At 40.9% G+C, this 12,605-nt stretch overlaps 1 protein-coding gene across 1 annotated transcript in view; it reads left to right on the plus strand.

Annotated features, from left to right (window-relative positions):
• LOC124555562 (trafficking protein particle complex subunit 10) overlaps positions 1-12,605 on the plus strand; it is a 163,903-nt gene that overhangs the window by 22,422 nt on the left and 128,876 nt on the right. Inside the window, exons 8-9 of the mRNA XM_047129518.1 lie at positions 7,986-8,171; positions 11,664-11,896. Of these exons, the coding sequence (XP_046985474.1) occupies positions 7,986-8,171; positions 11,664-11,896 (419 nt within the window). The remainder of the gene's footprint in view (positions 1-7,985; positions 8,172-11,663; positions 11,897-12,605) is intronic.

The following is a 12,605-nucleotide window of genomic DNA, read 5'->3' on the forward strand; positions in this document are numbered from 1 at the left end:
CAGTAGATGGGTCCCCAGGGCGCTGACCGGACGGCACCGTCGCTGAAAGCAGACGGGGAGCGGCAGAACCCGTGCGACGACAGAGGCGCAGCTGATTGAGATGCCGTCGCACCTCACCAGAGGCCCCCAAAACCAAAAACATCGCGCGGCCGAGGCAGCGAAGAATGCGCCCTGCGAGCCAACGCCGTGAACCTCGATAGTTGCGATAAAAATACAACGTCGCCTGGAGCAAAAGCAGAAGTCTGCCGCTGCATAGGAACCTGATGCGGCGGATGCAACAAAGACATCAAGGTTCGATGAGGACGACCATGGAGCAACTCAGCCGGCAAGCGACCATCTCGGGGCTGAGAGCGATACGAAGACAAAAAGAGCAACAATGCGTCCTCCCAAGAATGCGACTCTTTCAACTTTAACATCTGTGACTTGCAAGTCCGGACCAATCGTTCAGCGGCACCGTTTGACTGAGGCGAAAACGGCGCTGATATCAGATGTTGAATACCATTGGCCTGGCAGAATGACTGAAATTCTGCGGACATGAATTGTGGGCCATTGTCGGAAACAATAGTCTGCGGAAGACCTTCAATGCAAAAGATAGCAGACAACGCTTGGATGGTGGCAGAGGACGTCGTGGAAGACATCCGGACAACAAAAGGAAAATTACTGAAGGCATCCACCAGAACCAACCATTGAGCATTCCAGAATGGACCAGCAAAATCGATGTGCAAGCGTTGCCAAGGAGAAGTGGCTTTTGACCATGCAAAGACTTTCCGCAGCGGCGCGGATTGTTGTTCGGCACACGTCATGCAAGAACAACACATATGCGTAATCGCAGCATCGATTCCGAACCAAGTACAGTGCTGACGAGCAAGTTGTTTCGTTCGCACTATACCCCAATGTCCTTGGTGAAGAAGCCGTAAAACAGAGGACTGTAACGAACGTGGGACCACTACTCTGGACTGATCATTATCAGAACGCAACAACAAAACACCACGTCGAACAAAAAGTCTCTCCTTGTGAGCAAAAAATCGGCGAACCAACGGATCCTCGATCCGAGACTTTGACAAAGGCCATTGTGTAGCAACGAAACGCAAAACGGTAGCAAGGACAGGGTCAGCAGCTGTGGCTGTAGCTACACGACGAAAATCAATCGGAAACGATTCGACCACTTCATCGGTTTCCGAATCAATGAACAGGCAAGCAAGTTCGGAAGAATCGAATGCTCTATCCTCAGCAACAGGCAAACGGGACAACGCATCGGCGTTTCCATGCTTAGCAGTGGACCGATACAAAATATCGTAGCGATACTGTGAGAGGAAAATAGACCAGCGAATGAATTTCTGCGCTGTACGTGGAGGTACAGGCTTGGTCGGATGAAAAAGCGATGTCAAAGGTTTGTGGTCTGTGATGATGGTAAAGTGACGACCATACAAGAAATCATGGAACTTAGTAACACCAAACACGAGAGCCAAAGCTTCTTTCTCTATCTGTGAATAATTTCTTTGCGCAGACGAGAGCAATTTTGACGCAAAGGCAATAGGGCGATCATGGGAGCCAACTTTGTGCGCAAGCACAGCACCGATCCCGAAATCCGATGCATCTACCATCAACAAAAGGGGTTTCTGGGGATCGAAAGGCGTGAGGCAAGTATGAGAAAGCAACGCCGATTTCAACTGGCGAAAGGCGCGTTCGCATTCCGTCGTCCAGACAAACGGAACACCTGTACGGCGTAAGCGATGAAGCGGAGCTGAAAGAGAAAAGGCATTGCGCACATGCACCCACACCTTGTGATGCGAAATCGTTCAATGTTCGTGCGACCTCATCACGCAATGCATGAGTAACATTGCGCGCTCTGAAAAATTTCGGTTGCGCGTTTACTTTCAGTTCCAAATGGGCGTCATAGTTTGTAGCGCAACTTAAGCCCGGTGCAAAAATGTCTGCAAATTCTTCACATAAGCGAGAAACACTGTCTGAAGGCACAGTCTGATTCACAGATAGGACCTGATTTACAATAGACATGTTAAACAACTGAAATAAATCTAAACCAAACAAGTTCACTGCAGTAGAAGAACGAAGAACATAAAATGACACAAGTTTTGTTTGTCCTTTATATGTTGCAAGAAGAGTGCACTGTCCTAACACAGGGATGAGCTGTCCTGAATAACTTTTTAGCGTAACATTTGCGGCACGCAACGGAGGTGTGCCCAGTTGTTTGTACGTGTCGTGATTGAGCAATGAAACTGCAGCTCCGGTATCGAGCTGGAATGGTATGACCTTGCCATTTAAGTCCAAATCTACAAAAAGTTTATTGTCCTGCTGACGACAAGAGCGACTGTTTTGGGCAATTTGAACAGACACTGGTACAGAATCACTTGCTAATTGACGTGATGTCCGGGGACGTCGACGCACAGTTTTTGTGGGACGAACACAGTCACTGTTAGAGAAAGTGGCACTGGACGGGGTGGAAGTAACGACATGAATGTCCATGGGCGAAGGTCCACGAGCCTGAGTGTCCTTGGTTCGATTCCGGCACGAAGCAAAGGGCCTGGAACGGGTGTGATTGTCTGATCTGAGCTTTTTCTGGCAAACACTTTGAACATGTCCTGTCTTATTACAGAAAAAGCAAATAGCTTGGCGTGACGGGCAATTTTCACGCGAATGTCTAGTTGCACACCGCGGGCATGATTTCACCGCATGTGTGTGCTGGCGCGGCACACCTGGTTTAGCGCGTGGCGGCAGCTACGTTGATGTGCGCGAGGGCAGTTGACCGGGCCGCGCAGCTCGCCCGGCAGGCCGGTTAATGTTACACACTGCTGGCGAAGTTTCAAAAGATTCCTGAGCACAGTCAAGTGTGTCTTGTCTATCCAATATGTCTATCACTTGTTGAAGGGAGGGATTAACTAGTTTCAAAATTTGCTCCCGTATGCGAACATCAGAAACGTTCTGTGCAATTGCATCACGCACCATTGTATCTGAATAAGAAAGGCCACAGTCACAGTCAAAGGCACAGTCCCTTGTAAGGCCTTGCAAAGTTGCAACCCACTCCCTATTAGTTTGACCGGCCGTACGTTGTGTACGAAAGAAAGTATACCGTTTTGCAACTACATTAACTGTTTCTTTGAAATAGGCATCTAAAGCAGACAAAATTTCTTCGTAGGACAGAGTTGCTACGTCGCGTCGGGGAAACAATTTCACTATCACACGGTAGGTGGACACACCGACACAAGAAAGCAAAAACCACTGCCGCTCATTACCTTGAATTCTGTAGGCGGCTAGATGAAAGCCAAACTGTCGGGACCATTCTGGCCACGATTCTTGCGCTGGATCGTAGTGCCTAAAAGGCGGTGCAACTGCGAGTTGTGGCTGCGGTAGCGGTGAAGCGGCGGCTGCCGCATCGGTTTGAATGGCACGTTGACCCTGGACGAGCTGTCCAAGGGCATCCAATAACGCCTGCGTCTGCTGATTCTGCAAGCGATAAAATTCGGACAGTACATCTGGCGAAGCCATGACACAAGTAAATGTAAGCAATCAGAAAGAACACTTCTCTCGTCGCCAATCTGTTGTGGCGTAACAAGCTAGTTACGCCACACTGTGGAGGGAGCCGAAAGGCACGCGTACACACACGCCGACTGGCGTCAAGTCTGGAACAGGATACGTTATGACTGCTATAAAGAAAATACGTAGCTTTGGAATATACTTAACTTTATTCTTTGTTGGTTTACACGTTCTTCTTGAGACATTTATACGATAACTCTCAAACTAGGTAAGGCTAATGGCGCCTTGCTAGGTCGTAGCCATGGACTTAGCAGAAGGCTATTCTAACTGTCTCTCGGCAAATGAGAGGAAGGCTTCGTCCGTATTGTCGCTAGCAATGTCGTCCGTACAACTGGGGCGAGTGCTCGTCCGTATCTCGAGACCTGCCTTGTGGTGGCGCTCGGTCTGCGATCACGCAGTGGCGACACGCGGAACCGACATGTACTAAATGGACCGCGGCCGATTTAAGCTACCACCTAGCAAGTGTGGTGTCTGGCAGTGACACCACATAGATAGCCAAAGGGACTACTTCAGCAGGAGCTAGGACCATTGCTTGGTAAATAGAATTGTCTGTCAAAAAAAAAAAAAACATATTTTCTTGCAACTTTTATAACAAAAGGAGTATAAATAAGAAACAGTTGGAGACCAAAGACAGAGTCGAACGGGAATCCATAATGTAGTGATCGAGATTATTCCATAATGTACCATTCACAAGTCACTGTATCCCTCAGTCCCATTTCTTATTTATATCTATGTTTGAAAGTTTTGTCTCTTCTGTATATAAGATTTTAGACAATTATTTATCAGATTCTGTTGTTGCATGCTGTCATAAAAAGTATTGTGAGGTTGACAATTGAAAGCCTAAAAGAAAAAAAAAAACTGGCTATGTGTCCTTGTCCAGGCATTTAAAATATAGTCTCAAAGTGAAAGTATGACCTTATTTTCAAAAACGGAATTTATGTTTGCTAATAATATCAATGCTGCTAACATGCTGCTCAAACAATACAAGGTAGTTTCCAGGACCTGAGAGGACTCAATGAAAAAGCATGTGAATGGATGATCCGTAACACCAGGACCATCACCTTTTTGTAAAGTAGCTTAACAGTAGGAAATTTTGTTCTGTTGGAGAAATCAGATTGATCAGTTACGGCATTAAATATATGAGCCAGGATATTATTTAACTGGTTAAAGCAGGATCTTAGCAGTAATCTTACAATATTGTCTGTACCTGTTGATCTTTCACTTTTAAAAGAAGTGACCATATACTTTTCTTGCATTTACTGTTACAGGTGTTGTAGTTACCTAATGTAAAGGTGTAGTGAATGCCCTTTGACATGTTCATGGCTTTTCTTATATATAAATAATAATAATAATAATAATAATAATAATGCTTTTGCGTTGTTTCCTCAACAGCATTTACAAAATTCTTGATAAAGATTTCTGCTTTCATCTATGGATTGTGGACATTTCTATTTTGAATTTTGTAAAATATCTTCAATTCTATTGTAGTTGATCATAGTTCTCACTCTTTATCATTTCCAACTTCATTTTTAAAATAAATTTTTTTTTTTTTTTGAACTTAAGTAAAAACTGTTAGATTGCTTAACTTTTCCCTTCCATTGAACAGATAATGACAGATAAGTACAAAAAGAGAATACAAAGCAAAAATGTGGAAGATGGTTTGTAATTCTCTATTCAGTTATTGAAATGAATGCATAATGGCATTATTGGCCAGGAGACACCATCTGGGATTGTTCTACTTGGTCCAAGTCTTTCTATTTGACGCAAATTTGGTGACTTTGCATTTTTGTGAAGAAGATGAGAAGAGATGAATAGCTGGATATGACCAAACAATATTACTAACAAGGCTTGCTCAGAATTAACTTGGAATTTGTGTGATGCACTTCACAATCGTGTGCCCAGTGCATATATTTTCCACAGTGGATGTAAAATAACTTCATGGTTCTAATGATGGTCACTCAGTGTATTACATTGGTTTACCCTTTCTTGAAAACAGAAAAGGGTGACATGAAAATAATGTGTGCTTTTGAACTGGGTAATATTCCCAAAACAGGAAATAGAAGTGCCATGTGCAGTCTGATATGAATGTAGACAAGCAGTGTTTGTGCTATTTAGCAGCCTTTTAGAAATAAAGATGCTTTTGTAACTGTTTATGTTGACAGTACGATGTTAAGTGCAGTGGCAATAGTCCAGGTTCTAATTCAATTTTCAGAAGAGTGGAATCATTTTTTGTGATTCATCATTTGGTGTGGAATTGCGTCCTGAGTGTCCATAGCATGCCCCAAGGTGGTATGTTATTTGAGTCTGTTTCATTACTTGCTGTGTGACAGGTTGCTACACTTACACAAAATCTTCATCATGCGAAATTTAGTTAATGGTGATTTTTTAAAATACATACTATTTTTGGGATGAATGCTAGAGATTCTTGGTATTGTTTTGTCGGTGGGTAATGAGTCACATTTCCATTTGGACAATGATGTAAATACTAAATTTTGGGTAACAGGAAAGTCACACTGCTTCCTCCAGAATACACCAGTGGTGAGTTCAGATAATTATGTAATATCTTTATTATTCAGATCATTGGACTATACTTCTTTAAGTGCTACACAGTGTGTCACATTGGGAAATTATGGCAGCCTGTTACACAGTTCTGTATTTTCAAACATAGGGCTTCAATTTTGAACATTGGAACAAATGTGATTCTGGCATGATGAAGACTGAGGCTACAAGGCAAGGCTTGCAGCGCAAGTTTTTTGAAAATAAACATCATTCTTTGGCCTCCGTGCTTCACAGATTTGTATCACTGTGACTTCTTTCTTTGCACTTATCTCAAATCCAAGTCAAAATTTCAATTCTCCTGCAGCAAAGAAGCTGCAAGTTACCAGTCTTATAGGAATTATGGCTGTTTCACAGAACATATTGTTTAGTGGGTTGATTAAAAACTAAATATATATATATATATATATATAGGGAAACATTCCACATGGGAAAAATTATGTATAAAAACAAAGATGAGGTGACTTACCGAACGAAAGCGCTGGCAGGTCGATAGACACACAAACAAACACAAGCATACACACAAAATTCAAGCTTTCGCAACAAACTGTTGCCTCATCAGGAAAGAGGGAAGGAGAGGGGAAGACGAAAGGAAGTGGGTTTTAAGGGAGAGAGGTAAGTCTTTCCGCTCCCGGGATTGGAATGACTTCTTACCCTCTCCTTTAAAACCCACATCCTTTCGTTTTTCCCTCTCCTTCCCTCTTCCTGATGAAGCAACCGTTGGTTGCGAATGCTTGAATTTTGTGTGTATGTTTGTGTTTGCTTGTGTGTCTATCAAGCTGCCAGCGCTCTCGTTTGGTAAGTCACATCATCTTTGTTTTTATATATAAGAGACTGGTTTGATGTGGCTCTCCATGCTACTCTATCCTGTGCAAGCTTCTTCAATTCCCAGTACCTTCTGCAACCTACATCCTTCTGAATCTGTTTAGTGTATTCATCTCTTTGTCTCCCTCTATGATTTTTACCCTCCACGCTGCCCTCCAATACTAAATTGGTGATCCCTTGATGCCTCAGAATATGCCCTACTAACCGATCCCTTCTTTTAGTCAAGATGCACCACAAATTTCTCTTCTCTCCAATTCTATTCAGTACCTCCTCATTAGTTATGTGATCTACCCATTTAATCTTCAGCATTCTTCTGTAGCAAAAAATTTTGAAAGCTTCTATTCTCTTCTTGTCCAAACTATTTATCGTCCACATTTCACTTCCATACATGGCTACACTACATACAAATACTTTCAGAAACGACTTCCTGACACTTAAATCTCTACTCGATGTTAACAAATTTCTCTTCTTCAGAAACTCTTTCCTTGCCAATGCCAGTCTACATTTTATATCCTCTCTACTTCGACCATCATCAGTTATTTTGCTCCCCAAATATCAAAACTTCTTTACTACTTTAAGTGTCTAATTTCCTAATCTAATCTAATTCCCTCAGCATCACCCGATTTAATTAGACTACAGTCCATTATCCTCGTTTTGCTTATGTTGATGTTCATCTTAAATCCTCCTTTTAAGACACTGTCCGTTCCGTTCAGCTGCTCTTCCAGGTCCTTTCTGTCTTTGACAGAATTACAATGTCATTGGTGAACCTCAAAGTTTTTATTTATTCTCCATGGATTTTAATTCCTACTCCGAATTTTTCTTTTGTTTCCTTTACTAATTGCTTAGTATTAAAGTTGATAGCTGACTTTACTTATTTGAAAAAATGGCACCTCTTACTTTACACCATCTATTACTTTGCCCTTGCACATTATTTGACTAATGCGGTGTGCAATTAGGAAAAGTTGAAATTAGGTAATTTTAGTTGCTTTCATGAAAACATTGTTTATGCTACATTAATCAGTCGCCACAACTAGTAATTTTTGCATTTACAGCTGAGAGAACTGGGTGAATTGTGTGGTCTTACGCCGGGTTTGGAGCCTACAAGTGAGCAGCTTCATACTGTAGTGCTACTTTCAGCTGGTATGGGAGATCCACCTCCAGGCATCAAACAGCCAACGCCCACTGACAAACTGAAAGAAGCTCTTTCATCAAAAGAAGCTTTTAGGAAACATTATCTGGTTAGTTTAACGCTTGCTTTGTTTGTTGCATGTAAAAAAATAAAAAAAAATCAATCATTTTAAAGGGTCCTTTACACACTCAGATATTGGCACTGACTCATCTGTACCGTCAGTGTTCATACAGACAAATCGTTAAGAGTGAATGAATCGCCAACTGAAAAATTTGTCTGCGTTACTGTCTGTGTTCAGCCTGTGTTGAGTTGGGCATTGCTTGAATAGATGCAGACCAGAGTGAATACTTTAGCACTTCATATATGGCATGACACATTTCCAGAAAGATATGGCTCAACAAGGAAGGTGATAAAACAGCATAAAATTTTGGATCAACAAAACTTCTGCTAGTTGCCAAGTACCTCAATGTTACTGTAGGTCATTCATAAGCACTTACTGATTTTTCTCATTACAGAACCATTTCTCCTTATATGCAATGTAACATACTTCAACAACACAAAGAATATCTCTTTGTCCTAGGTAGTTAAACAAGTCTTCTTCAATAATTAATGCCTTCAAAAGATTAATATACAAGAGAGTTTTGTGTGTTTGAAGCCACTCTTTTGTCCATATTCTCCATACTAGTCTTCTTCTTTATATAACTTCCAAAGTATTGGCACAACACAGAATAATTATCTTATAAGTTAATTTAATTAATATGGCCATGGCCAGAAAATACTCTGCGCTATCAGACTACTGCTTCTGGACTGTATGAACTCTTGTGATTGAAAGGTGTGAATGTGAATTGAGTACTGCAGACAAGATGCGTAGGTAGTCATTGAGGACATGATGGGGTTCAACAAACCTGAGCGTGTAAATGACCCTTGACATATTTGTGACTTTTACATTTCTGCCAAGAATAAGAACTAAATAATATTGGGAACTGACTAAAAAAATTAGTTTTTAAAGCCAATAATTCGCAGTAGAATACTTTCATTACGGAGCCATGGAGTATGACAAGTGAGCATCTTGAAAACAGAGTTAAGTTCACCATTGGGTCTGATCTGCTGCATCTGTAGCTCTGTAGGATAGCCATGTAATGTGATGTCAACAGTGTTCAAACTTGCGGAAGTCTCCATAGGGGCTGTGCAAGAACAAATAGCATTAGTCAAACATGTGATGGAAATGTTCCTTGATTCCAAGGTAAAGAACAATTCAGGTAGAAACTGCTTCATGTTTGGAGTGAAGCTACTTCTCTGAGCCATAAAAAGTAACATTTTGTTACAGAGCTGCGGAGGTATATCTCTGACAGTGTGGCCTTGTCTATAGAATAATTAATAAGATGTAACAAGGTTAATTCATTGATAAAATGCAGATCAATGGCACTGAACGTTTAGCTAAGCTTGGGGACAATGTATTCCATTAGTTACCAAATGTGACATGCACTCACATGTGTACACACACAGTTACATTGTTCCCAGCTGGCCTGCAGTCTTTAAATTAAGTAAACCTATTTGTTAATGAATATTTGGGCCTATGCAGTGTTCATCATGGAATGGGTTGGTGGTGGAAACCGCATTAAAGCAAGTACATAGGTATCAGGGGAAGTAATCCACAGAATATAAGACAAACAACAAATGGTAAAACTGACAAAAAAATCTCAAGTTAAAGTGAAACAGTAATGGTTGCAGAACAGAAAATAGAGAGACCATGTTAGTTGAAGGGATGAATGAGGCAGAGGTGGGATGACACATATTTTTAAAAAAGTTAGCATAGTGTGTTGGTGGCTTTACATACAGTACTGGTCATCAAAACTGCAGGGTGCAAAATTTAGTACACAGTGCTGCCACCTCTTGCAGCAACAGTGGCTCTAACCTGGCTTGGCATGGAGTCCAACTGAGCACGGCTGACAGATAGGGTTATGTCATTTCATGATACTTCATCATAGTCCTGTTGTGTCAGTCTCTCAGCAACCCATGACCACATTAGTTCCACGGGTCATAGATCTGGAGAATATGCTGGCCATGGTGATAGTTGAACTCCCTCTGCCATGAGGTAGGGCAGGAGAGCAAGGCCAGCATGCTGCCTCGTGCTGTTTTGTCAACAGATAATGTCACACAGACCTCAAAGACAAGGCTTAGCCGGCAGCCTCAACATGTAAGAAACAAAACAGCTGCTGTGCAGTTTACTGACTGTAGTGGTTTCGTTGTATGCCCAGTGGAACCCTATACCACTATGCCATTTGCTAGGACCCTGTGATAATGATGAGTGACATCTGTCGGTGTTCATTCCCCTCAGAGTCTCCACCCATTGGATGCTGTACACGGAACTGGGACTTGTCAGAATGGATGACGTGGTGCTACTCCTGTGTCCATTGTTTTCATAGTCTACACAACTGTCGTTCCCCTCTCTGCTGTTGTGTAAAGGGAAGCCCCAGCAATTATTGCTTTACTGACAGCCTTTGGTACTCCAGATGTCTTTGCACTCTCTCTTACTGGAAGCCAGCCCACATCCTGACCCAAGATCCATGATGTGGTTGTATGACCCCACAAAGCTTAGTGAACAATATGCCTGTTCTCTTGGATGCTAGTGATGTGAGACCACAGAGTTCCTGCATGGGATTTAGTATGGCTTCCTAAACCAATCGGTTACTTGTTTCCATGGAAGTCACAGCATCCCAACTGACATGAGAAGTAATATTGCAGAACAGTAAACCACAGTCCCTACAGGCTACAATCTTGCAGAAAGTAAACCACTACGGACTACAATCCGGTTTCTGTTAAATTCTGATACATGCTGGCAGACATTTCTTTTTCTTGTACAAGGCGTAACATGATATTTTCACAAACAACCAATTTCTGATTGAGAAACCTGCTGTGTAATTTTTTTTTTGTATACAGAATGTAGATGTGGTTGCACTGAAATGCTTATCATTTGCATGTCCAAGCATATGGTACACTTCATAACAACTTGATGTTTGCTGCATGTCACCTTCATGGTCTTGCAGTTTTATTGGTCAAGAGAGTAAATGGTGTTGACATAATTATAGCAGAACTTTTGGTAAAGAAAAGCTGATGTAGAGAGAACTTTGTACATAGCTTTGTAATACTGGCATCAATAAGTGAGAGCACCTGACTTCTGTGATCTTCGTGGTATTAACCATAGTTATACACAGAGTTTGCATTAGTTCTGTTTTTTTTTTTGTATTGAAATACACACATTAATATATTTTAAACTTTTTAGTCTTGTCTAAGTTAAATTTACTCAAAAAATCATTTTTCATTTTTGGTACGTACAGTGCATTTATAAAACTTCAAGAATGAAAGACTGGGATAACCATATGGATAATATTGGCATTATTACCTCTTACTATTTGTCTGATAATACTTTCACATTGTGAAGGGTGTACAGATTTAGTAGTGATGAATCAATTTTAAGTTAGTGATAATGATGTAAGTAGAACAGCAATGGCATATGAAGATTTAGGGGAAAAGTAGTTCCATATGTGCAGTAATAACACATTAGAAGCACTTGCTAATAATTTTTAATTTCTGTGTCTAGGAGCTTGCTGAACTTGCAATGGGGACATTCAAACATATTGGTAGATTTCGTTCAGCTCGCATGGTTGGCAGAGATCTTGCTGATTTTTATATAAAAATGGAGGAGCCACATAAAGCAAGTGTTTTTCTTGCTGAAGCATTTTTACAGTATGAAGAGGAAGGCTGGTTGAAGTTAGCAGCTGAAACACTATTGGAACTTGCTTCGTGTTATAAGAAGACTGATATAGTTGACAGGTACTGTAGTGTTTTTAATTGTTGTTTGATTCCTTCAACATTGTTGGTTTTTGGAGTATTCTTAACTATTAGCTTTTCAGTATTCTGTTTGATCAGAAAAGTATTCTTTTTTTCACCTTCATGTACTAAGCTCATTTATTATATTCTCTTCACTAATTTTTAAGTAGAATGTTTATTTATTAGGAGAAACAAAAATTATGTGAAATTTTGCTCTAGTAGATCAATGTGTATTATTGTTTTTTATTATTTTTTGTACTGCCTGTAAAAACAAAAAGAGGAGGAAAAAGTAAAATAAAAATAATGATCAAATGAAAATAGTTCTGTGTAACACTAAATCCTGTTGGGGTGTGCCAGTATACTATTTCCGCACACCTGTTCTGTTATCCATTGGCCTCCTGCATAAAAATGAACACTGGTGGTCTGTCATTCTATCTAGAAAATTAAATTATTGTTTTATGTCTAAGAAGAGACCCTTGCATAATAAGCGTGCTGATTGCAAAAATCTAAATCTGCAAATATGACATTACTTGTTGTTTGAGGTTGTTGGTATGCATCACTTTTGATAAGACACAAACAGTGCTGATGGTCCGATGCAGTTCAGTATAGATAGTTGTTTAAGATCAGTTCACAGGTTTACTTTTACTAACTGCACCATTACCCTCAGGCTTGGGGATGCTGCAAACAGCAAGGTGTTGACACACATGAGACA

Source organism: Schistocerca americana, chromosome X (genome assembly GCF_021461395.2).
Source record: "Schistocerca americana isolate TAMUIC-IGC-003095 chromosome X, iqSchAmer2.1, whole genome shotgun sequence".
NCBI classification, from domain to species: Eukaryota; Metazoa; Arthropoda; class Insecta; order Orthoptera; family Acrididae; genus Schistocerca; species Schistocerca americana.